The following is a 26,621-nucleotide window of genomic DNA, read 5'->3' on the forward strand; positions in this document are numbered from 1 at the left end:
AAACTCGCTTCATCTTGTGCCCAAAATTAACAAGGACTCATTTCATGGAACCCTCAGTCATTTTGTCTAGTAGTACCCATAAACAAAAACAGCCCTGTGAAGATAACTGCAATGTATAAGACATCAATTGCAGAAAATGAATATGAGGAGGAATTCTGGAAAAATCTTGAAAAGATTTTCCAAATCAAGTCAGTATATTTAATGTGAAAATAGGCATGTGAGAGGATGGAAAAACTACGAGAAATGAAAGAAAGGTCGAAGTCTAATAGATTTCTCAGAAACCTTATATTCCTATATAATGGACACTTTCTTTCAGAAGAGAGGTGGAAACTGTTGGACATGGTGAACACTGAACAATATCATAAAAAATGAAACCTACTTTATCGATAGGAAACAACTGGTCTCTGATGTAAGAGTTCTATCTGTGCACTGGTTAATCAGAGGAAAGGTCAAGACAATAAAAACAGAAGAAAGGTTAAAGATGAGAAATAGATATTATGATCAATGTCAACAGATTCAACCTGTTCTATTCGAATAAACATCTTGCGCAAGAAAATGTAAAACAAAAAAAGGCAAAGGTATTGTGACCTGATTATCACCAATTCCTACAAAATGTAACTTATCTAAAAGTCACCACAATAAAGATGCCATAAGAACCAAGAAACTGACTTACTTAGCAAAGACTTGATCTTGCCAAGCAGAAGATGGTGGCACCCAATGGATATCTAATTTAGGATATAATTGCATGTGTAAAAACACTACCAAGGAAGTTATTAGAATGTTGTGAATAGTATCTCCTTTTAAAATTGCGGAAATGGAAATAAGTCTACAGATAATTTATCATAAGAACCAAAGAGATACATCATCCCAAGATCATTCATGAATGAAAGCTGCAGTAAGACAATGGATAGAAAGTAAATGGAACTATTTGTCCACACTTGTGCAACAATATGTTATCACGGTAACAACCGAACCTCCACCACCACATCTGGTGTACCCTTACAGCTCAGTCTCTAAAGTGCTATATGAATATGTAGAAATGGCATATGGGAGGGGAAAATTGGGAAGAATGATGGGACCAGACAGTTCAGAGTAAAGAAATCAGTGCTGTAGTTGACATAGTTTTGAAAGCATTGAGGAAGTGGTGAAACCCCACAGCATGAATCTTACTGAGCCACTCTCTTGTTTCTATTGTCTCTAGGATAAAATACAAGCTCCACTTCTGATAATCTGACTCCAGCCTACCTTTCCAGGCTTGCATTAGCATTACTTTCATTTCTTTACTCTATATTCCAGTCAAACGCTGTTTTTCCACAGGACATTCATTATATTCCCTGTCTCAGTTCCTTTTGTGCACAGGCTAATGCCTATTCCTAGAAACAACTTTGTCTTCCTCTGAGAATCCGTCATTCCCTTCAACTTTCATCCCAGTGCTGTTTCCTACTGGTGACCTTTCCTGATACTCCTAGGTGCTAGTGCCTGGGGCAGGTTTATTTTCTATTTTTTGTATGTATTTTGTGTTTACTTATATATGCATATATTATACCTCTCCTCTCCCTTCCCCAGTAGAATAGAAGCTCTTTTATGGCATGGAATGGATTCATTTTTATTTTTCTATGCCCAGCACCAAGGACAGTTCTTGGTATATAGATGTTTGCTTGCTTGGTTGAATACTGTCAAATATCTCTGGGAGAAGATAACAAAATAATGGAGAAAAACATGGATTATATTTATACCCAGAAATGTCTTGCCAGGAGAACATTAATAATGACTGATACCTACTACTTTGTTCACTGATGTACTACTACTATTTTCTTATCTTTATAAAAATCTTTGAGAGTAATGTGTCCATGTATTGAGATTATACTCATCAATATGGAAATAGGCAGGCAGTCACAGTGATTCTGATTTTTACAGTTTAAAGAATCCAAATTGCAGGTCACCCTGAAGGGAATGGAAAGACATATGGTGGGCTCAAGAAGGCTGCAGCATATTTTCAGTGACATCTTATGCTTAAGAAGGGGCATAAAGGGATGTATCATGGAAGCTGTGTATGACTGGAAAAGGAGGTAGGCTAGTCATGTGGTAAGAAGGGTAGGTCAAGCTCTACACTAGTCCCCCTATACTGTAAAAAGATCTGAGTTCTAGGTGGACCCTCTTTGGAAGATATATGGAAATAGGGAAAATATGATGGGAGGAGGAGGAGGAGGAAGCAGAGGAAGAGGAGGAGGAGAAGGAGAAGAAAAAAGTAAGGAAGAAAAATAGATGCAGCAACTGCTAATACTTTACATATGTAGAAATAGGCCATGAGAGATCAAGTGACTTTTCCAGGGACACATAGTATCTGAGACAGGATTCGAGCTCAGTTCTTCCTGACTCTAAGACCAACATTCTATGTACCACTTGCATGGTTGGGTTGCACTCTGTACTAGTGGAGGAAGGTGTAGGTGGCCACATGAATGAGATCACAGATCTGGTGAATTATTGAAGTAACTGAAACTTATTTCTAGTAGTCCTGTTATCCAAAACTATAATTATGAGACTATTTAGTAAATTATACAGTGAATACTGTGTTGCCAAGAACTAATTTCCCATCTTATAGATTACATGGTAATTTACTAGATAACTTATCAAGTAATTACAGTGAAAGTTGCCAATTTTAGATACTGTTTAACTGAATTTAGTTACTTAATATATCAGCTCACCAGTGTTGGAAACTTAATTCAACCTCAACCCCAATTCCTTTGTGATATGGGGATAATAATATTCCTCCTACCATCTGTTAGGGTTAACGTTTGATGATATAACAGAATGCTAGATTAAGAGATGATGTATTTCAACTTCCCCCATAGTCTCTAGATCAGGAAACTGATAATGAATGTAAATACCATTTATAAACTATAGAATCCTATTCAGGAGAAAGATATTAGTGTTGTTAATGCTGAAATACAGTAATTAGTCGTGTTTATTGTTTAATTTCCTAATAACATTTAACTCAAAAGAAAAAAAAATGTAACCTTCAAGACTCCCACATCTGTATTAAAATTACATAAGGTCCTTTGACAGATAAGACCAGAGATTCACCTTTGTTCAGACATCTCCTGAGGAGCAGCATAAAATGATGAATTATACAAGAAGCCTGTTGATCAACTAAGGTGTCCATGGTTGCAATGAGGGGTGATTGTATGTAAAGTTCAAATAGAATAAGAAATCGCTTTCAGTGGCCATATTCTCTGTATTCACGTAATTTTTAGCTATGTTGGGGAAAAGAGGAAGAATGAAGAAAGAATCGGATCACAGGTTGGAGTGGAATGAGCATTGATCATTGACAAGAGAGAAGAGATAGTGTTATTTGGTTATTATTTCACTTCTGTTTTCTTTGTTGTGGAGAATAATCGTTGGACAGAACAAAAATAACTATTGGGAGTTGATACCAATATAAGTAGCACGAGAGTACCTAGCCATCTTATTCCATAGACCACACAGTCTCTCCATTCCCTTTTGAGTTTCTTGTAGCTTGGATTCCTCAGACTCTAAACATGTCTGCTTTACAAATTATTTGTGAATGCTTGCTGTGTGTTTCCTGGACCAGATGAAATAAATCCTAGACTAAAAGAACTGGCAGGTTTGATTGGTCACTGTCAGTAGTCTTTGAAAGATTGTGGACAACAGGGGAAATATCCACAGGATTGAAGTCAATGAGTATTTATTAAACACTATGCATCATTCTCTGTGCTAAGTGCTGGGAATACAAATACAAGTAGAAAGATAGTCCCTGACTTTGAGGAGCTTGTGTTTTAATGGGAGAGGACAATGCATAAAACAGAAGCTTGTTTGAAAAGGGCTGGGGGAGTCAGACAAAGGCATCCAGAATGGGGTTGCAATGGAGAAAGTCCAGAGGGTAACCTAGAGAGTAACAAGACATGGTTGGCCTGGGTTCTTTCATTAAGTAGAAGTTCTGGGAGGAGCGATCAGAAGGATGGACCACAGGGATGGAGGGTATTTCCAGTGTGGAAATTCCAGGGCTGGAGTGGCTTTAATGTAGGGAAAAACTTTCTAAGAATATTGCTACACTAGAGTGGAATGGGATTCCCTGGGGTGCTGTGAGTTCTCCTTCACTAATGGTCTTCAAGCAAAAATTCAGTTACTGCATAGTAGTGTAAGTTAGAGAGAGCATTATTGTTTAGATAAAAGTCACACCAGGTTGTTTATGATGATGCTTCAAGCTCAGAGATTCTGGGAATCTGATCCATAGAACGTGATAAGGCCTTTTCAAGGAAATTCTTAATCAAACTGACATAAAGGGAATAGAGGAAAAAATGTGCAAGTATCCAGATTACAAGAACTAGATAATCTATCTAGTTAGTCCTTCAGTTCATATCTTTTGGACAGATGCTGCAGATGGGCAGTAAGCAGAGATCAGAACTGAATAATAAGAAGAGATCCAGATGTTTATTATATTTGAGGAATCACATAGTGACTCAATAGTTTCTGCCACCAGATTTTATCTTTTTCCCACTGAACTTCTGATAAATTCTCCAGAAGAATAATAATATCAGGTGATTTAAAGGCAATAAAAAGATATCTAGTCAGTGTAAATATACTGCAGAAGTAGCATAAAACAAGACATGACATAAAATAAAAACTTGCAGACAATGTAAGATCAGAAAAAAAGATGGGCCAGTCATAAAGACAAAGGGAGAGATAGCTCAAATGCAACACCATTACCCACGAAGCATTAAAAGCAGAAAAGTGCCAGCCTATGGGCTAGTTCTTCTATGAAGTCTTTTTGGAAAGATATAAGATAAGAATCAACCAGGATAAGAAGGCATAGGGGAATTCTGTTCTGCACCAATAGAGATATAACCGTAATGATGCGATTCAGGTCCCTCGAATCATTGCTGCATACATTCAGCTTAAGTCATACTAATTCCTAATCACTCTTCTGAGCCTGCCTTTAAGTTTTGATATTATGATTATCCCATTATGTTATTATCACAATGACTTCAAAAATTGGTATTTACAAAAATTAATTTTCTGTAGGCTGCTGATCTTCTATGACTGTCCATCCCTATCAATCATTATGCAATTACCAAGCACCTAGAGGCTATAAAACCATTATTATTTTTTTTAAATTATTTTTTAATGTTTAACAATCACTGCCATACAATTGATATTTTATCCCCTGCCACCTACCCCCCGCTACCCCCCTCCCTCCCCACGACTGCATACAATTCTGTATAGGTTCTACATATACTTTCCTATTGAGTATATTTTCACTATAGTCATGCTATGTAGTCAGACTAAAATAAATGAAAGAAATCATATAACAAATCAAAACATGATACACAAAAACATACACATACACAAACATGATCTGCTACATTCTGCGAATGACTTCCATATTTCTTTTTCTGAGTGTGGACGGCATTTTGCCTTGAGAACCACCTTTGGGATTTTTTTTTTTAAGAAGTTCTTGCGTTATTACGAAATTCCAAGTCTACCAGAAAAAAACTCTCGCACACTGTGGTCGTTGCTGTGCACAAAGTTCTCCTGGTTCTGCTCCTTTCACTCAGCATCAGATCATGTAAGTCCTTCCAGGCCTGTCTGAAGTCTTCTTGTTCATCATTTCTTATGGCACAATAGTACTCCATTACATTCATATACCATAATTTATTCAGCCATTCCCCAATTGATGGACATCCCCTTGACTTCCAGTTTTTGGCAACTACAAAGAGTGCTGCTATAAATATTTTTGTACATGTGGGACCCTTTCCCATTTTTATGATCTCTTGGGGATACAGTCCTAGTAGCGATATTGCTGGGTCAAAGGGTATGCACATTTTTGTAGCCCTTTGGGCATAGTTCCAAATTGCTCTCCAGAATGTAAAACCATTATTATTGATTCCTTGAGATATTGTAGAGAAATCAAAGTACAAATTATGCCTAAAAAATATTATTGTGCATATTCTTAATGGGTAATATGATACTGTTACTAATCAAAGTGAAAAAATAGGACTGACATTGTTTATTGATCAGAAGTTATGCAGGGGAAAAGTCATGAAGTAGAAAGAGAAAACTTTCTATCATTACTTCATTCTAAAAGGAAGAGATTTCACATGAAGTTGGGGATACATTGTAACTGATGTCATAGTCATTTAATGGACTGTATTTAGGTCGTATTTGAGAATTTTATGACCTCTGAAATACTTTCCATTATTGTTGGTTGATTCATAAAAATTAAGAAAATTCAAGTCAAGGAAGACAACTTTTATTAAGTGTCTACAGTTTGCAGGGAACTGTGCTGACTAAAGGGGATGCAAAGACAAAGTCCAAACCATCTTTATGGTGTTTATTGTGTTTTAATGGGGGAGGACAATGCATAAAAAAGAAGCTTTTTTGAAAAGGGCTGGGAGAGTCAGACAAAGGCATCCAGGATGGGGTTGCAATAGAGAAAGTCCAGAGTGCAACCTGGAGAGTAACAAGACATGGTTGGCCTGGGTTCCTTCATTAAGCGCTTAAGTTTTACTGGGAGGAATATAACATGCACAGATGAGTATGTACAAAATATTTTAAAAATTTTTTTAATATTTTATTTTCCCCCAATTATATGTAAAAATAATTTATAACATTTGTTGCTTTTTAAAAAAAGTATTGAGTTCTAACTTCTGCCTCTCCTTCCCTCCCTCCCCTTTCCATAAGATGGTAAGCAATCTGATATAGGTTACACATGTGCAATCACGTAAAACATTTCCATATTATTCATTTTGTGAAAGAAAACTTGAACAAAACAAAAAAAGAAAGAATGGAAGAAAGAAAGAAAATTAGTATGCTTCAGTCTTCATTTAGATGACATCAGTTCTTTCTCTGGAGACAGATAGCATTTTTCATCATGAGTTTTGTGGGATTGTCTTAGATCATTGTATCACTGAGATTAGCTAAGTCATTCACAGTTGTTCATCATACACCATTGCTGTTACTGTGTATTCTGCTTACTTCACTTTGTATCAGTTCACATAAGGCTTTCCAGGTTTTTCTGAAGTCATCCTGCTCGTCATTTCTGATAGCACAGTGCATTCCATTACAATCATATGCCGCAACATGTTCAGCCATACAAAGTAATTTCAGGAGGGTGAGTACTTGCTGCTGGTAGGAGTGGAAAAAAGTCAGCAAAGTCGTTTTAGAAGACATGGGACCTGAGTTAATCCTTTAAAGAAGGTGGGGGCTCTAAGAGGTGGAAGTGAGGATGTGATACATTCTGGAGATGGATACAGAATCATAACTATGACTAGGTAATGGGCTCTTTTGCATAGCAGTGACATCTGGTGGGGGAGGAGCTTCCTCCTCACAACAGAAGCTTCTCCTTCTTCATACGTGGTAGTCTTTTACTGGGTAGACCCCAGTCTGGCTGCGAGCCTGGGGTCCCATCACCATGGTGGCTGTATCCTATGACCATTTTCCCTCCTTATATCCCCCCAGGTCACAGAGTGTCTGGTACTGTCAGCTGTACCACAAGGGTACAGACAGGAGTCTCTAGAAGACAGGCCATTATCTTTCTTGTCTGTACTTGGGGACAGGTATATTTATGTAACTCTGTCCCTCCCAGTCTTCACCCTTGCAACCAAATTTACTGGAGGCATAAGAATGACTAGCTTTTGCTCTGCATTGAGGATAGCTTATAGAAAAGAAGTGACAATGTTGTAATAATGAGTAGCTAGCTTTCCTCAATGCCATGAAGACCTGGTCTCAAGCCACGTGTCTGATGCCCAGTGGCTGTGGGATTCTGGACACACTACTCAATCTCTCAGAGTCCTAAGCAACTCTCAAAATGTAAGCTGCCAGCCTGCACTGGCAGATGGCATTGCCTCACCCAAGAATTCCCTATTTCAGTGAAATCATCTTATCATCTTATAGGTGAATTTAATGTATATTTTCCCTAATGAAATATGCATTTTGAAAATATAAAATTTTAGTAGGGGAAATATCGGTCATATCAATCTTATTTTCTTCTAGGTTGTTTATTTCTTTTTTTCAATTAACAAGCACTTATTTTCTCTCCCTCTCACCACTGGAAAGAGAAAAACCAAACCTTTTTAACAAATATGCATAGTCAAGCACAACAAATTTCCATATTGGCCATATCCAAAAATATGTATTTCATTCTATTATTTAGTACATCACTTCTCTGTTAAGATAGCTGTAATAGGATGAAAAATACCATCCAAGTCTTGTTTTATTTACATTAACACCATAGTATTACTAATTTTATTTTATATGTTAGACTCTGACTTTTAGTTTACCATTTTAACAAAATTGCATGGTACACCCTGCTTCTTTTTTTAAATTTAATTATTTTATTTGTTTTCAGTGTTCTACAATCACTTCCGTATATCTTAGATTTTTTTTTTCCTTTCCCTCCCCCTCACTCCCCCCTCTCTCCCCACTCCCTCCCAGAGACAGTGTACAATCTTATATAGGTTCTACATGTACATTCCTATTAAATATGTTGCAAGAAGAATTAAAATGTATGGGAGAAACCATAAAACAAAACATAATACAAGCAAAAATGGTCTGCTTCTATCTGCAATCCAATTCCATAGTTCTTTCTCTGGATGTGGAAGACATTTTGCCTCAAGAATCCGTTGGAAATTTTTTAAGTCCATGCATTGCAATGAAGTACTAAGTCTACCAGAAAAATTCCTTGCACACTGTGGGTGTTGCTGTGTATAAAGTTCTCCTGGTTCTGTTCCTTTCACTCAGCATCAGTTCATATAAGTCTTTTCCAGGCCTCTCTGAAGTCTTCCTGTTCATCATTTTTTATAGCACAATAGTATTCCATTACATTCATAAACCACAATATATTCAGTCATTTCCCAATTGATGGGCATTCCTTTGATTTGCAGTTGTTGGCCACCACAAAGAAAGCTGCTATAAATATTTTTGTATATGTGGGACCCTTTCCCATTTCTCTGACCTCTTTGGGATAGAGTCCCAGAAGCGATATTGCTGGGTCAAAGGGTACGCACATTTTTGTAGCCCTTTGGGTATAGTTCCAAATTGCTCTCCAGAATGATTGGATCAGCTCACAGCTCCACCAACGATGAATGTGTTCCAACTCTCCCACATCTTCTCCAACATTTATCATCTTCATGTTTTGTAATTTTAGCCAATCTGATAGATGTGGTGTGGTACCTCAGAGTTGTTTCGATTTGCATCTCTCTAATCAATAGTGATTTAGAGCATTTTTTCATGTGATTATAGATCGCTTTAATTTCTTTCTCTGAAAACTCCCTGTTCATATTGTTTGACCATTTATCAACTGGGGAATGACTTGTATTCTTGTACATTTGACTCAGTTCTCTATATATTTTAGAAATGAGCCCTTTATCCCAGATACTAGTTGCAAACATTCTTTCCCAGCTTTCTGCTTCCCTCCTAATCTTGGTTGCTTTGGGTTTGTTTGTGCAAAAACTTTTCAATTTCACGTAATCAAAATTATTCTTTTTGTACTTCATAATATTCTCTATCTCTTGTTTGATCATAAATGTCTCCATTCTCCATAAATCTGACAAATACACTATTCCTTGCTCTCCTAATTTGTTTGTAGTATAACTCTTTATACATAGATTATGTACCCATTTGGACTTTATTCTTGGTACACCCTGCTCCTTGACTTCATGTATAACTTCACCCGTGCGCTTCAATGGATCCTTCATCTTTTGCTTTTGTCACATGCAGGGTGTTGATGGGATATATAAACAAGGGATCTTAGATTCAGAGCTGTCTCCCAGTCTCCCAAGGCTAGAACTGTTTTGTCTTGATTTTTCTAAGCCACCTGTCATTTTCTGATTACATTTTTATTTTTGACAGGCACCTCGTGGAGTGTTTGAAGAAATGAAATATTTGGAGCTTATGATTGTCAATGATCATAAAATGGTAAGCAGTGCCAGGATGCCATGCTTTGTGACTAATGTAGCAAAAAAAATTTTTTTTGACTTTCCAGCTAATCATTATCTGTTGCTTGTTGAGAAAAAGACTGCTCTTAAAAATCCTCTATTCTTTTTTTAGAGATAACTTCAAAAGCCATTTTAATGACTTTCAATATATCTTATATGTCTGGAAATGGGTTTTTATATTATCTACACATCTTCATCCTTTTTCCTATATATTATAATCATGATCAAGAATGAGATTTATTCTTAATGAGCAATATTTATTGCTCTTCAGTTTCACTCAGTGTAATCTTTTGATAATCATCAATTTATTTTTAGTTGTTGTCTTTTATTTTTGCTTTTATTTCTTGCCTTTACTCAAATCTGTTTGATATCCCCAACCCACCCTGTAGAATGCCTATAATCTGTAGACTTGGTTTTAAAAATTACATATTTTGATATTTATATTTCAATATAATCTATTTCCTTTGTAATCCTATTTATTTTATATATTGAAAAACATTATCTTGAGAAGAAGTCTGTAGATTTCTCTAGACTGTCACAGGGTTCCATGATACAAGTAAGCTGAAGAATCCTGGCCCTAGAGTTTGTTATAGGTTGTGGTAGATAATTTGTGGCAAATAGTTGGCCATTGGATGATAATTTCTTATTTTTAACCATAGCAACTCATAAAGCCATCAGCTATGCTATGGAGGAGTTGAGATCTGTATTGGTGAAGGGAGTAACTACACAAGTGAATTCAAGAATCTTTTGAAATATTGAAGTACGCATCTATATAGCAAAGGCAAAAAATGTCCATTGTTATTTTAAGGTATTGTCCTGTGTCTATGACTAAAAAAGTGAGAATCCCCATGGTGTTGACATCTCTGGTGTTGTGTAAATTAATGTGTAATAAGTTGCAAAACATCCTAAAGAGGATGATCAAAATCTAAGCCTTAAGAACATACCATCTAAGGATCAGTTGAAGGAACTGGTGATGCTTAGTTTGGAAAAGAAGAGAATGTAGAGAGGAGCATATTTGCTTCCTTTGAGTATTTGAGATGCATTCTATGGCAGAAGGATTGGACTTTCCCTGCTTGGCCTCAAAGTGTAGACCATGGGTGAAAGGTGCATGGCCAAATTTAGTTAAGTAAGGAAAATGTAAGGATGGATTAGATGACCCCTGAGCTCCATTTCTGATCTGAGAATTTCGTGATTCTGAGTTGTCTGCAACTCTGAATCTGAACCTAAATCAGCCCAATTGTGGAATTATTCTTGCACTCATCCTACGGAGGTAAAAAAGTGAGCCATCACTTTTTGAAGATGCAGATTTCACGATCACTTTCTTAGATCCCTGTTCTATTCTAAAAGCCTATTGTAATTACCTTGGCTGGTGGAGCACTGTTCTAGTTATCTTTTTTTTCTTTTCCCCGAGGTAGCTAGGTGTGACGTGAATGACTTGCCCAGGGTCACGTAGCTAGTGTCAGTTGCCTGCAGCAAACTTGGAATTCCAGTCCCCCGGACTCCAGCACTGGTGTTCTATTTACTGCAGGTCCTATTTGCCCCACACTATTCTAGTTTTAAATGGAATTCTTTCCAAGGTGCAGGTTTGAAAGAAAAGAAGGTGTAATTTAGAATAGAATGAGAGAGGTTGGCAGTTTTCAGTGACAGAATGTCATTTTGGATAAGGGAGGGGAAAAAAATCCATTCACAAAATTATTTTTAAAACATGAGTTATCAAGTGTTGGTCCACACATCCTGGACACAGGACAGTATGTAAAAAATAGCTATGGACATTTTTCTGCCTCCATTGCATAAATGTGACTCTACTGAAATGACTTTGACTATTTCTTTAATGTTTCAGATGACAAATATTACCACTGGCCTTATTCACTTCTAAGACTTAGAAAATGGCTTCATAAGTTGCTGGACAGATAACTTCAATGACTAGAGCTTTTCCTGACCCCCAAAACTTAAAACCACCGTTGTTATGTCTTGCTTTTAAAGTCAGGAAAAATAATGATGAAAGCTTTTGTCTCTAAAGTAACTCCTAATGGGGAAGGGAGAAGTGACAGCAAGCATTTATATAGCACCTACTATGTGCCTGCTAGTCGCTGTGTCAAGTGATTTATATAGAAATCTCATTTTATCTTAGTAATTATGACATTACAGAAAGAAAAGTTTAGCGTAGTTTTTCTTAATATTTTTATAGAAACAATAATTTTAATAATATTTTCTCAATGAATGATTCAGACAGCATATTTTTTTTCCTTTTTTTAAAGGTCTTTTATTTACTATAGTTTTCTAGAAGTTATTCTAATTACTTGCGTAAAGAATCATTTTAGTCCATCAAAATTTGGAAGTCCTACATCATTAAATCTTTGTGAGTTATTTTAATTATTTGCAGATCTATTGATCAAGTTTGTATCTGATAGCCATCTTTGAATGTGGTACGTAAAAATGACGTTTTTGCTGATTTAAGTGTCTTGGGTTTTTTGTTTTTGTTTTGGGGTGTGTGTGTGTGTGTGTGTGTGTGTGTGTGATGGAAAGCTCTGACGTAGAAAATGAATATTGGCAGTGTGCCTATTTCCTTAGGTAATAATAAGGCTTAAAACAGGAGAAGATAGGTCCAACTAGATTTCTGTAACTCACTAAACAACTGCAATTTTTGTAGGTCATCGGATCTAAAATTATAATATCTTGGTTCTAAAAGAGGCTATCTTGTAGACTCCAGGGGAGCAAAATTGGCTATGTTAGTTCAGTTTGACTATTTTCTATATTCAACATTAGCATTTTCTCTAAAGACATGTATAGCAAACAAATATTAATGTGCATATTTACTGTACATATGTCATATTCAGGTGTCTCTGGGGTTGTATACTCAGTACCAAGGCTCATAGATTTAAAATTGAAAGGGACATGGGGGACCATCTAGTACAACCTTCATTTTATAGATGAAGTGAATGATGGCCTGGAGAAATTGAAGGACTTGTCCAAGGTCACACAGGAGGTAAGCTCAGACTTGGGGTGGGAACCCAAGTCCTCTGTCTCCAGAGCCAGTGTTCTTTTTACTATTACCCTCTGCCTCCAGTAAACCGGAGTTGATATCAAAGGATTTAAATTTAAACATTAGGGAGTAAAGCTTAAGTGGGATAATTAATTTTTGGTTTCCTACTACTTGATAATTTGTTGGATCTTTAATATTAGCATCAACCTTTATTCATTGACTCATAGAATGTTAGCAGAGATTGAGATTCTCTTCAATAGCTCAGCTGAAACAGCTGAGAGCATCTTTCATTGGTGTTTTGCTAGTTAGAATCAAAAAGTAATTTACTTTTTTTCAAAAGAAGATATTTCTAAAAGATGGTGTTTCAGTGGAGAATAAAGACCAAAGGCAAATGTGGTGTTTTAAATGCAAATTGTATTTGAGTAATCAGAGGTTATGAAAGCAAACTTTTACCCCCTTAAATTAGAAATGACCATTTTTCTCATATAAATAATTTAGACTTCCTACACGCTAGAAAAGGAACTGTTTTCCTGTATTTGGATTTAAAGTTGCCTTTTTGTGCAGACTAATCTAATACTGGTTTCCTGACCATTGTGGATATTTTGTCTTCATGAATACCAGTCACCTGTTGTGTTTCAATTAGGAAAGAAAAATTGCATAATTTTGAAGTAAGCTTCTTAGTCCCGGGCCAACAGAAACTCATTTCTAAACCTATTTGGGCCTTGAAAGTAGTTCATCGGGGTTTTATTGTAACGTTTCAGCTAAAAATAAATACTCAGAATCCCTGGTCCAAGAGGAAATTGGTTGAGATATTCTAAAGTGAATAAAGAGCCCAGAGTTATACCTGCAGCCTACTTAATTATAGGGCAGTACTGAGAAACTTGTGATACAAACTCCAAGAGGATTAAATTTAAACTACCTTTCTTTATTCTTAAAAAAAACCCACCCAACTCTGTTATACTCTTCAGAATTATTAACTACACTCTAAAGCAGGGTTCTTAGCATTTTGTGTTTTGAGCACCCCATTGTCAGTCTGATGAAGCCTATGGACCCCTTGTTTTTAGATGCATAAAACAAAATATACAGGATTATAAAGGAAACCAAATATATCGAACCCTCTCTTCCCTGCTCTCACCTCCCCCACCATGGCTCTCTCACTCTCTGTCTCTGACCAAGTTCACATGCCCCAGGTTAGGAACCTCTCCTTAAAGGCTTCTTAGGAATCTCTATGGGGAACTTAAAAAGTCTGTGGACTTAATAAGATTTTACCTCCATTTGCAGAAAGTGTCTTATTTGCAGCTTGACAAATAAGATTTGCTCAACTTCAGATAAAAGCTTGATTCAAAGGCTTAAAAGCAGTTTAGTGAATGAAAATGTGAGTAACAAAATCCCCTTTCAATAAGGTTAAAAACAGAGTAAGATGATTTCATTATACATGCTTTTTCAGAGTCATTAGATACCAATAGAATAGAGGAGATTGATTATAAATCTTAGAAAGGATAAAAAGATAAATATATGGTAATTTTTAAAAAGCATTTATTATGTACTTAGCAGTACTATGTTAACTATCAGGGATACAGTGAGAGGAAAAAAAAATCCTTTCCCTTGAGGAATGATCCTAGGATCATATATTCAGAAATGGAAGTGACTTTAGAAGCCTTCATTTTGATCTTAGTCCAGCCCCCTCATGATCCTTGGACTTGGATCACAAAATTAGTGAGCACCAGAAATGGAATATGAACCCAGGTCCTTTGACTCTAGGGCCACTGTTCTTTTCACTGTAATATGTTGCCTCCCATAAAGTGGATCTGGGAACATTTTATTATTCAGAATCAATTCTATCTTAATGGAAATGTAGGACTGCTATACCAGCAGATGAACTTAATATTTTTCCTTTATGATTTCTCTTTCAAAAACTCAAAATCTTAGGAATGAACTCAAAATTAAAAGCAAACTCTGTAGTTTTCTCAGAATTCCTTTCATGCACAGAAGTTGGGAGAGAGATATTAGCTAGAATTTTATATAAATAGCTTTGTAGGCAATCTAAAATGCCCAGATCTTTGATGTAGTGTCTGTTCAACTAAATATAAACTGATTAAATTGCTTGGAAAATAATTGGTCATTTATTCATCATGCAGTTCAATAATGCTGTCTCATGACTGGGTTTATGATATGTGTGTATGTATTATATGCATATAATATATATATGCATTTAATATAAATCTAAGTCATGAATTCGTCATTTCTATTGAACTCTACTGTAACAAGAGATAAAAACAGATTTTTGTGTCAAGTTACATAAAACAACGTGACATTGAATAATATCAACAGTTAAGTTACATCTAGGGCCAACAGTTACTACAGTATTTTAAGCCAGAATATTATTATCGTTGATTCCATGAACAAAAACAATTTGCTTTTTAATACCTATAGTGTGCTTGGTGTTAAAACACATACATACAATGTACTTATCAAGGAGGCCACATATTTAAGAGAATGAGAAAGAAACCATTATAAAATAAAGTTTATTAAGTATACAGAGGGTGTTAGGGCTGGCTGTTTGTTTTTTGGAAAGAGTTTTCTGCTTTTCATCTCCTCAGAAGTCAAGATGACCTTGGGAGTACTCTAAGAGAGGTAATATTTGAAATCATAAATGTGAAATGTTCAGTGAATATTGTCCTATAACAGAAAGCACAGATACGAGGGTTGAAGAAGGTAAAGGGATCTAAAAGAAACTTTGAGACAGGGTCAAAAATTGAAAGGAAGTCAGGGAGAGCTAAGATGAGGACTGGAAAAAGCTATTGTCGTTTGTATTACTGATGGCAACAGTTCCATTGGAGTGGTAGGAATGGAAGACTGATTTCAAGATGTTAAGGAAAGAATGAGTAGTGAGGAAGAAATGGTAGTGAGGTGCTGGATACGGATAACTTTTTTCAAGAAGATAAACAGTGAAGGGGAGGAGAGAGAGGAGATGGAAGCTTGGAAGTTTTTATAGGATTGGAGAGGTATGAGAAGCAGAGTGGTACCATAGGGAATCAATGTGTTACCATGGGAAGAAGTCTGGTACCATGGGAAGCAGTATGTATAATGATAAAAACACTGACTGACATTAGATAATCTAGGCTCAAATCCTGCACTTGAGTAACCTTAATAAATCACTTTCACCTCTCTGGGCCTCAGTTTCCTCATCTGTAAAATGAGGGGGTTAAACGAGATGGCTTCTAATGTCCCACCTAGGTGAAAATCTATGATCCTATATGAGAAGGAACTGATAGAGAGAGGATGACTAATTGAGTCAGGTCCTAGAAGTAGATAAGAGGGAATGGGATCAAGTTTCTAGGATGCATACATTTATTGTAACAGGGGCCTTTTGGAGACTACAGTTATTTGGTTATTTCCATTGTGTTGCATTAATTTCAATCAATAAGCACTTATTAAGCATTTACTATGTCCAGGTACTGTGGTAAACCTGGGAATATAAAGAAAGGTAAAAACAGTTCCTTTTCCTCAAGAAATTCCATTCTTTTGGGGAAACAACATGCAAATAATATGATGCTTATAAGATATATATATATATATATATATATACATATATATATATATATATATATATATACACACAGTAGTTAGTATCTAATTTGTCAGGACAGGTACTAGCAGTTGTGGGGACTTAGAAGATCTCTTGGAGAAAGTGAGATGGCTCTTACAGGAGGCCAGGGAAGTGAAAAGCCTCAGTGAAGAGGGAGAGCATTCCAGGCATGGGGGATGGCCAGTGCAAAAAGCACAGGACAGGAGAGGGTAGGTTCTGTGCCTGTATAAATCAAGAAAAGAAAAGGAAAGTTTGTGAAATTGTGAAGAGAGCAAGAATTGTTCTTAAAACCAGTGTTTATCGTTTACATTTATTGTAGAAAATAACCATGTGAGAGAAACCTAAACCGTCACTTCTTTGATTAATATATCCTAATCATCCTTGGTTGGAGAAACCTCGTATCTACGTAGACTCCTGCAGTCATGGTACTGTCAAAGTGCCTTTGGTTCAGTTGTGAATGGAGGCTGTCACCAACAGATTACGCTTCAAAACAAACGACCCCGTTTTGTGTGCATTTTATTTGTTCCCCTTCTGAGATAAGAAGGAACCAAGAAAGAAACGTTTTCAGCTACCAGTAGAGGGCAGATTCTTCTTATAACAGAATTCTGTTTTTTAAGGAATTCTAGAATTTGAACTCTTTTAATACTGGTCAAATTAAAGTAGTTGCCTTTTAGATCCCACAAGATATAATGTTATTTTTCTTCATTTTCTATGAATTATTTCAGTTTTTCCAATAGAACACTCCATTTTTAGCTAAATCATCCTGATTATCACTTTAAATTTTGTATATACGATAATCTTTAGTTATCAAAGTAGGATGGTCATCCTTTGCCTCACTTCAAAAGCAAAATGATTCTTTGAAAAAATATACCCAAATTATTGCCAAATGTATTCTATGTCTGAGTCCACAGTACTATCACCAAAGCATACAATGATGATAATAATAGCTAATGTTTACATTGTGTTTTCAGCTTAGCAAAGCATGTTAGGTATATTATCTTAACAACATCCCTGTGAGGTAAGTGCTGTCATTATTCTCATTTTAAAGATCAGAGAAATGAGGTGGAGAGACATTAGGTGACTTGTGTATGGTCACGCAACTAGTAAATGTCCCAGGCAAGATTTGTGCTCAGGTTTTCTCAGGACCAAGTCTGACATTCTAATCACTATGTTATCTAGCTGCTATACAAACATATGGTACTTTACATATGTTTTCTCTTTTGCTGTTTGCTCTAACTCTGTGAAGTAGAAACTATGGATATTATTGTTATTACCATTTTACAGATGAGGAAACTGAGCCTCAAAGCAATTAAGTGACTTACGTTGGGCACCCAGTATCAAAGGTAGAATATGTACTCGGGTCTCTCCTGACTTTTTGTTTTTCTTAATATATCTCACCTGTCATAATTCCACCAGCTGCAGTGTTCTCTACAAAATCACCTTCTATCTGTTTATTTTGTATGTCCCCATCTGTGTACCTATGTTTCAATAGAATACAAGCTCACTGAGAGCAAAGACCAATTCACTTTTATCTTTGATTGATTGATGTGAGGAATTTCTTAATATATTTCTGAATGGCTTTCAAAATTTATGGAGGGGTGAAAGCACAGCCTTTATCATTGAAACTCCTTTGTAACTAAATCTACATTTAGGAATTGAGGGGATGGCGTATAGAAAACATGCCACATTTCCTGTAATGATCTGTGTTGCCTTGAAAGAACTATTGGAGCGGGGGAGAGTTAATGAAGGATGGTTGGTTGGAGTTTTGTATTTTGCCAAGAAGAGCTCATTAAGGGATGGAAGTGTATCTTCAGAAAGTAATTCTTTCCTCCCAGGTGAAGTGCTTTCAAGCTTGTAAACACTTATAATCATTTTCCTGATGACCAGGATGACAGATTTCATTGGCTGTCTTCAAAATGTAACAAATAAATAAAACCCTATTAATCTTCATACCTTGACGTGTAGCTATGTGTATATACATGCTTATGAGGATGCCCAGATTTTCACAATCTGAGTTTTGTAGATATGAGAGTGAGAGTGAACAAACTGAAATCTCCCTTCCTCTACTCCCTTTCCCCAATGGTGTGAAAAATGAATTTTAGCTCAGGAGTTCCTAAAGAGCATGACTTTATCGTTTTTTGCTATTGGATGCAAGATACAATGAGAGGGGCTTGATTTTAAGAGGAGTCTTAAAAATAAATGGACCACATACCAGATATGTTTCTGGCAACAGTACACTTTCCAGGTAGCCGATTGGACCAAGGACTTGGAAGAAAAATTTAATCTTGTTTTCAGGTAACAGGAGGGACTTTTAAAAGGACTTTATTTATTTTTGAGACATCTGATCTCTTTGTTCTGCGTGTAGTAAAGGAAACTCATCTGAATAAGAAAAAAAATTGGGCTGTTTCTTCATTAGAAAGTTTTCCTGCCTTCTTTGCACGAGCAAAGATAAATTTAAGCCTTAACGGACTTAAACTTTAAAAGATTTAGGCACCCTTTTATTATTGAAAAAAATCATTCTAAGAACTATTGCTTGACTTATTGTAAAAGTGAAATAATGCACCTATTCTTATAAGAAGTAGAGGCTGCAGTGTGGATTCTCTGTGTCTTTTATATAAAGACTTGTGGAATCATAATGGAGCATCCACCTGTGGAGGAATAACAGTTTGGTCATGGTATGTCTTACAGCTTAATAGTCAAGAATTTATAAAAAGGTCTTTGCATGTAGTAGATATTTGGATGTTTGTTAAAATTAAAGTCGCGTACAAAATAAATGGTAGGCCTGTTCTTTGCACTTTTAGTTAGTTCTCAGTAAGCTGTGGTCAGTACTTTCTCCTTTGGTTTCTTCACGAGCTGATATTGATTTAAGTATATTTCTCCAGTCAACTGAGATAATATTTGTAAAGACCCTGGCACATAATAGGCACCTAGTAAATACTTGATTCCTTCCTTTCTTCCCTGAAACATGATTAAAACAGTTTTTAAAAACTTATTATATTATGTATAGTTATATGTGGCATATAACTATATCTGTATTAATGTAGAGATATTTATATATTCTCCATAGCATATTGCATGCACACATGGTACAAGGTGTCTCAAAAGTCCTAGTGCAGTTTTAAGACTTAATGAGTAAGAAGTACAGTGAGACTTTTAGGACAGCAGGGATACTGTGGTCAAGTGAAAGCAGAGAGAACAAACATACTTGGCATAGGGAGGGAAGCTGAGGTAATGTCAAAGCACGAGAACAATATGTATTTAATAATAATAATAAAGAAACTGAACCTTCAGTTAAATAATTTTATTCTATCAAATAGGTTTTAGGTCCAACAGAGAAGGAGAATATAAAAATTAATGTAATAGATTGAATATAAAAATATTTATTAGCAACACAAACCACAGTTGGAATTCTAGATTTACACCATATGTTAATGGTGTATGTGTGTATATATAGTTAGATAGGTAGATAGATATATATCTTTAAGGTTTGCAAAATGCTTTACATAGATGATTGCTTTATTAAAAGGAACCTGGAAACTGAGGAATATTATTTTAATCACTCTTTAGATTTTAATTGTTATTTATTTTTTATTTCAGTACAAGAAATACCGTTCTCATGCACATACCAACAATTTTGCCAAGTCTGTAGTCAACCTCGTGGATTCTGTACGTATCACCATTTATCTTGAACCCATTCTTATGGTGGTGAAAGGGTTCTTGATGACAATTTTGTTTCATGTTGCTTTAACTGAGAACAAGATATATAACAGGCACACTTTTAGTAGTTTCCCAAAAGATATTGTGTTTAAAACTGGAAAGTTCCTGACTCAGGAGGTAAAGAAGTCATTTGGTTGTCCATAGAATAATTTTGGAGATGGATCATTGCCTAAAAGCTAGGTTAAATCAAACTAAATTATTTCAGAAAGCCTACAGGAGTTATTAAATTCCAAAAGTAGAATTTATTGAGCATGTAGGAAATGCACTAGATAAATATAGCTGTCAACAATGGGGAGAATATCTTTCTTTTCCCCCACTTTAAAATGATTTTTCAACCACAAAATCCCTCCAATTTGAGCATCAAACTCTAATAAATAATATTAAGTGAAAGCATATCTAAATATATGTTATATGGTATTGTATCTAACCTTGATAGTATATATAGAAAGCCAATGGAGTTAAAAGTTCTGATGGGAAAAAAAATCTATTTTTAAGTTACGTGTAAGAATATAAAAATATTATGTATAGTTGGGATTGAAACTCTGAGAGAGTTTTGATTAAGGAGACAGTCAACTGGTTTGATGAATTCATTTAATTTTAACTAATTAGTTTTCCTTTGTTGTTGTTGTTGAGTTGTTTCATTTGTGTCTGACACTGCATGACCCCATTTGGAGTTTTCTTGGCAAAGATACTGGAATAGTTTGCCATTTTCTTCTCTAGCTCATTTTTTTGAACAGATAAGGAAAACTTGGTTAAGTGATTTGCCCACAGTCACATAGCTAGTGAGTGTCTGAAGCTGGATCTGAATTCAAGAAGATGAGCCTTCCTGATTCCAGGTGCACTATTCTATCCACTGTGCCACCTATATACCCTGTTAGTTTTTCTAGTAAAAATTGACTTTTTTAATTGTTGAAATTAATTACAAAAGATGATGGATGAAAATTTTTTGACTATTGAAGTTATAATGAAAAGTGATTTTTTTTGGGGGGAAAAGGATGTTTGGTAATGTTTCAACATAATTATCTTTGCTTATTTTACAGAATGAAAACCTAAACCTTCCTCTTTTAAAAAATTGTGTTCTTCTTTTTTATAACACTTTGATTTACAAATATATTCCTCTGTCCTCATTTTCCTACCTAGAGAGCCACGGCTCTCTAAATAAAAAAGAGGGAAAACAAATATTTCGTCATGGTGAAATTAACCAACACGTCAGTGTAGTCATTGTTTCATACCCATAATTCCTCAACTCCTGAAAAGAAAGGAGAAGGATTATTATTTTCTCTCTTTCCCTCTTTTTTCTTTTTTTATTGTAATTACAGTGTTTATTTCTATTTGTATGGCTTTATTCATTGTGTATATTGTGTTTATAATCTTACTTTACTTTGTATCGGTTCTTCTTTATGTTCTTCATGTTCCTTTTTTGTGTGCGGTTAAGGAATAGTTAGTATTCTGTTACATTCCTATACCACAGTTTGCTCAGTCATTCCACAATTGACGGGCACCTGTCCTATTTTTTACTTTTTTGCTGCTATAAATATTTTGGTATATTTTGGGCCTTTCTTTTTCTATCTTTGACATCCTTGGGTTATATATCTAGCAGTGGGACCTCTGCAACAAAAGGTATGAACATTTTGGCCATCTTCTCAGCATTATTCTAAATTGTTTTCCAGAATTTTTGGACCAATGGATAGCTCCACCAATAGTGTATTAATCTGCCTGTTTTTCCACAGACTTTCCAACTTTGACTTTTCCCATCTTTTGTCATGTTTTCCAATTTGTAGGGTATGAGATAAAACCTCAGAGTTGTCTCAAATTCTATTTCTCTTATTATTGTTGATCTAGAGCAATCTTTCATATGGTTTTTGATAGCATACAATTGTTCTTTTGAAAATTATTTGTTTATATCCTTTTAACACCTAGCTGTTGAGGAATGACTCTTGATCTTATATGACCATTGTACCTTCTAGTATCATATATCTGTTGTATGTCAAACCTTTACCTGAGAAATTTGATGCCAACATTTCCCCCATTTGATAGCTTTCCTTCTTGTCCTAGTTGTATTGACTTGGCTTTTGCAAAAACTTTTAAATATCATATAATCAGCATTACCTATTTGATCTTTCATGATTACCACTTCCATTGGTTTGCTTAAGAAGTCTTCCTTTAACCGTAGCTGTGAAAGATACCTGATCTTGTTTTCTTCTGATTTTTCTTATGGTGTGACTTTTAATGTTGAGTTCACATAACTATTTCAGACTGTTAGAGTATATAGTACAAAATGCTAACTTAACCCTAATTTCCTCTGGATTGCTTTCCAGTTTTCTAAAATATTCTTTTTTTTTTTTTTTTTACAGAAATAGTATTTCTTTTTTATTTGCCCTAAACTTGTCTGTATCAAGTTTTCTTTTTTTAAAAATTAATTTATTTAACTTTTAACATTCATTTTCACAAAATTTTGGGTTCCAAATTTTCTCCCCATTTCTCCCCTCCCCCCACCCCAAAACACTGAGCATTCTAATTGCCCCTATCACCAATCTGCCCTCTCTTCTTATCATCCCTCCCTTTCCTTGTCCCCATCTTCTCTTTTGTCCCGTAGGGCCAGATAACTTTCTATACCCCTTTACCTGTATTTCTTATTTCCTAGTAGCAAGAACAGTACTCGACAGTTGTTCCTAAAACTTTGAGTTCCAACTTCTCTTCATCCCTCCCTCCCCACCCGTTCCCTTTGCAAGGCAAGTAATTCAATATAGGTCCTATCTGTGTAGTTTTGCAAATGACTTCCATAATAGTCGTGTTGTGTAAGACTAACTATATTTCCCTCCATCCTATCCTGCCCCCCATTGTTTCTGTTCTCTCTTTTGATCCTGTCCCTCCCCAAGAGTGTTGACTTCAAATTGCTCCCTCCTCCCCATGCCCTCCCTTCCATCATCCCCCCCACCCTGCTTATCCCCTTCTCCCCCACTTTCCTGTATTGTAAGATAGGTTTTCATACCAAAATGAGTGTGCATTTTATTCCTTCCTTTAGTGGAATGTGATGAGAGTAAACTTCATGTTTTTTTTTTCTCACCTCCCTTCTTTTCCTTCCAGTAGAAAGTCTTTTGCTTGCCTCTTTTATGAGAGATAACTTGCCCCATTCCATTTCTCCCTTTCTCCTCCCAATATATTTCTCTTTCGCTGCTTAATTTCATTTTTGTAAGATATGATCCCATCCTATTCAGTTCACTCTGTGCTCTCTGTCTCTCTGTGTGTGCGTGTATGTGTGTGTGTGTGCACGCGCGTGTGTGTGTAATCCCACCCACTACCCAGATACTGAAAAGTTTCAAGAGTTACAAATATTTTCTTTCCGTGTAGGAATGTAAACAGTTCAACTTTAGTAAGTCCCTTATGACTTCTCTTTGCTGTTTACCTTTTCATGCTTCTCTTCATTCTTGTGTTTGAAAGTCAAATTTTCTTTTTCAGCTCTGGTCTTTTCATTAAGAATGCTTGAAAGTCCCCAATTTCATTGAAAGGCCATTTTTTCCCCTGAAGTATTATAGTCAGTTTTGATGGGTAGGTGATTCTTGGTTTTAGTCCTAGTTCCTTTGACTTCTGGAATAAGATGTTCCACGCCCTTCGATCCCTTAATGTAGAGGGTGCTAGATCTTGTGTTATCCTGATTGTATTTCCACAATACTTGAATTGTTTCTTTCTAGCTGCTTGCAATATTTTCTCCTTGACGTGGTAACTCTGCAATTTGGCTACAGTGTTCCTAGGAGTTTCTCTTTTTGGATCTCTTTCACGAGGTGATGGGTGGATTCTTTCAATACTTATTTTGCCCTCTGGTTCTAGAATCTCAGGGCAGTTTTCCTTGATAATTTCATGAAAGATGATGTCTAGGCTCTTTTTTTGATCCTGGCTTTCAGGTAGGCCCATAATTTTTAAATTGTCTCTCCTGGATCTATTTTGCAGGTCAGTTGTTTTTCCGATGAGATATTGCACATTATCTTCTATTTTTTCATTCTTTTGGTTTTGTTTTGTGATTTCTTGGTTTCTCATAAAGTCATTAGCCTCCATCTGTTCCATTCTAATTTTGAAAGAACTATTTTCTTCAGTGAGCTTTTGAACCTCCTTTTCCATTTGGCTAATTCTGCTTTTGAAAGCATTCTTCTCCTCATTGGCTTTTTGAACCTCTTTTGCCAATTGAGTTAGCCTATTTTTCAAGGTGTTATTTTCTTCAGCATTTTTTGGGGTCTCCTTTAGCAAGGTGTTGACCTGCTTTTCATGCTTTTCTTTCATCTCTCTCATTTCTCTTCCCAGTTTTTCCTCCACTTCTCTTACTTGATTTCCTTTTTGAGCTCTTCCATGGCCTGAGCCCATGGTATATTTATTTTGGATGTATGGGATACAGAAGCCTTGACTTCTGTGTCTTTCCCTGATGGTAAGCATTGTTCTTCCTCATCAGAAAGGAAGGGAGGAGTTATCTGTTCACCAAGAAAGTAACCTTCTATAGTCTTATTTTTTTTCCCTTTTCTAGGCATTTTCCCAGCCAGTTACTTGACTTCTGAGTTTTCTTTCCACCCCTACCCTGCCTCCAGATCCTCCCAGCCAATGCTTGGGATCTGAGATTCAAATGCTTCTTCCCAGCCTCAGGGCTTTGGGCGGGGGTGGGGCTGCTATTCAGTGTGAGATTAAGTTCAGGTGCTCAGGTTGGGGCAGGGCTGCCACACGGGGCTCAGTTCCCTCAGGGAGTTTATGCAGAGACCTTCAACAATGGATCTGGGCTCCTGCCTGCTTGGGGAGCCCCTGTCTGCTGCTGCCCCCGCTGCTGCCTCCCGAGGGGGCCTGAGTTATGGGGACACCCCACTCCCCTCTTGACCAACCAAAGAGACCCTCTCACTGACCTTTGTCACCTGTGGGTGGAGGGACCTACAGGCTGCTGGAGATTCTGTCCCTGAAGCCTGGTTGGATCTGCTCCTCTTGGTGCAGTGCGGCCAAGGCAGGGCTGTGCTGTGCTCAGAGTCTGGTGTGCAACGGACCTTTCACGTCAGGTTTTCAGGTCTCTCTGGAACAGAAATCTCATCTGCTCCATTGTTCTGTGGCTTTTGCTGCTCCAGAATTTGTTGGGAGTTCTTCTTTACAGATATTTTATGGGTTGTGGGTTTGGAGCTAGCATATGTGTGTCTTTCTACTCCGCCATCTTGGCTCCTCCCCCCTTTCTAAAATATTCTTGTCACATCAATTTTTTATCAAGTAATTTATGTTTTCACGTTCCTCAAATATTAAGTTATTAAGTTTATTTTTTTCTGATTCTTCTTTATCTAGTCTGTTCTATTCATTACTTTTCAATTTTTTTTGCTAGTAACAAGTAATCTTGATGATTACTCATCTTTCATATAATTTGAGGTCTGGAAATGATATTTCACCTTTGGTACTACTTTTAAAGTTTTTTCCCTTGAGACTCTACACCTTTTGTTCCTCCAAGTGAATTTGCAAATGAAATATTCCTTGGAATATAAACTTCCTAATTTCATGATGTATTATTTGCATTAAGAATTATTCCTCATGTTACTGTATAAGATTTTGAAACTGATACTAATTTAAAATATATTTAAATTTAATTAGCTTTTGATGTCATATAGTAAGAGGAACCATTGATACTTCAGGCTAATTACGGTAGGGTAACTTCCCCTACCCCCATTTCTAGTTCTCTATTTTCATTAACAGTTGGAGGATTAACTTTCTTATAGAATATACAACAGACAATGGCTGTGTCGTTCTGCTATTCACAAACTGATGTATAATAGGGAAAGTAAGTAATATAATGTTGAATTATACTTGAATACTTTCGAGATCTGTGGTACCATGTACCACAAAATTTGTGGCATGACTCATTAAGCAGTCTTTTTGTAGCCAAAGCAATCATCACTTTTCTTGCTGAGCCTTTCCAAACTTAACTAGGCTGATGCACAAACGGTAGGCCTATAATGTGTTATCAGGTTTATTCTCTAAGCTTTTCCATCTTGGTAGGACCTACTGGTGTTTATACTATGCTATAATACCTTTGTGAATCTATAGTCACATTCTACCATGAGATCTTGGGTCTTTGTGGTTCTTCCCATGCTTTGCTACTCAGTCTTAGGCAAAACATCTTCCCTCTTTGTAGCCAGTTTCTTGTCCTTTTCTACTTTATAGGTTATTGATAACTTAGGCTATAAAAAACTACAGAATAAAAATCATTACTAATTTGATAGTAATGTTTTTCTACTTGAAGATCAGAATCTTCTTATGTCATGTATTATATAGAAGTTATTTTTTTCTGGAGAAGAAATAATATGATATATTTTGGGAATTGTATCTCAATATTTTGAGCTAATGATTTCCCAATGTTTCCCTCCCG

The 26,621-nt window shown here is 36.1% G+C and overlaps 1 protein-coding gene across 3 annotated transcripts in view; it reads left to right on the forward strand.

Moving 5' to 3' along the window:
- ADAM23 (ADAM metallopeptidase domain 23) overlaps positions 1-26,621 on the forward strand; it is a 251,703-nt gene that overhangs the window by 149,020 nt on the left and 76,062 nt on the right. For all 3 annotated transcript variants that reach the window (XM_072617376.1, XM_072617378.1, XM_072617377.1), the window contains exons 9-10: positions 9,871-9,936; positions 20,126-20,194. In XM_072617376.1, the coding sequence (XP_072473477.1) occupies positions 9,871-9,936; positions 20,126-20,194 (135 nt within the window). The remainder of the gene's footprint in view (positions 1-9,870; positions 9,937-20,125; positions 20,195-26,621) is intronic.

The sequence above is a fragment of the Notamacropus eugenii genome, chromosome 6, assembly GCF_028372415.1.
Source record: "Notamacropus eugenii isolate mMacEug1 chromosome 6, mMacEug1.pri_v2, whole genome shotgun sequence".
Taxonomy (NCBI): domain Eukaryota; kingdom Metazoa; phylum Chordata; class Mammalia; order Diprotodontia; family Macropodidae; genus Notamacropus; species Notamacropus eugenii.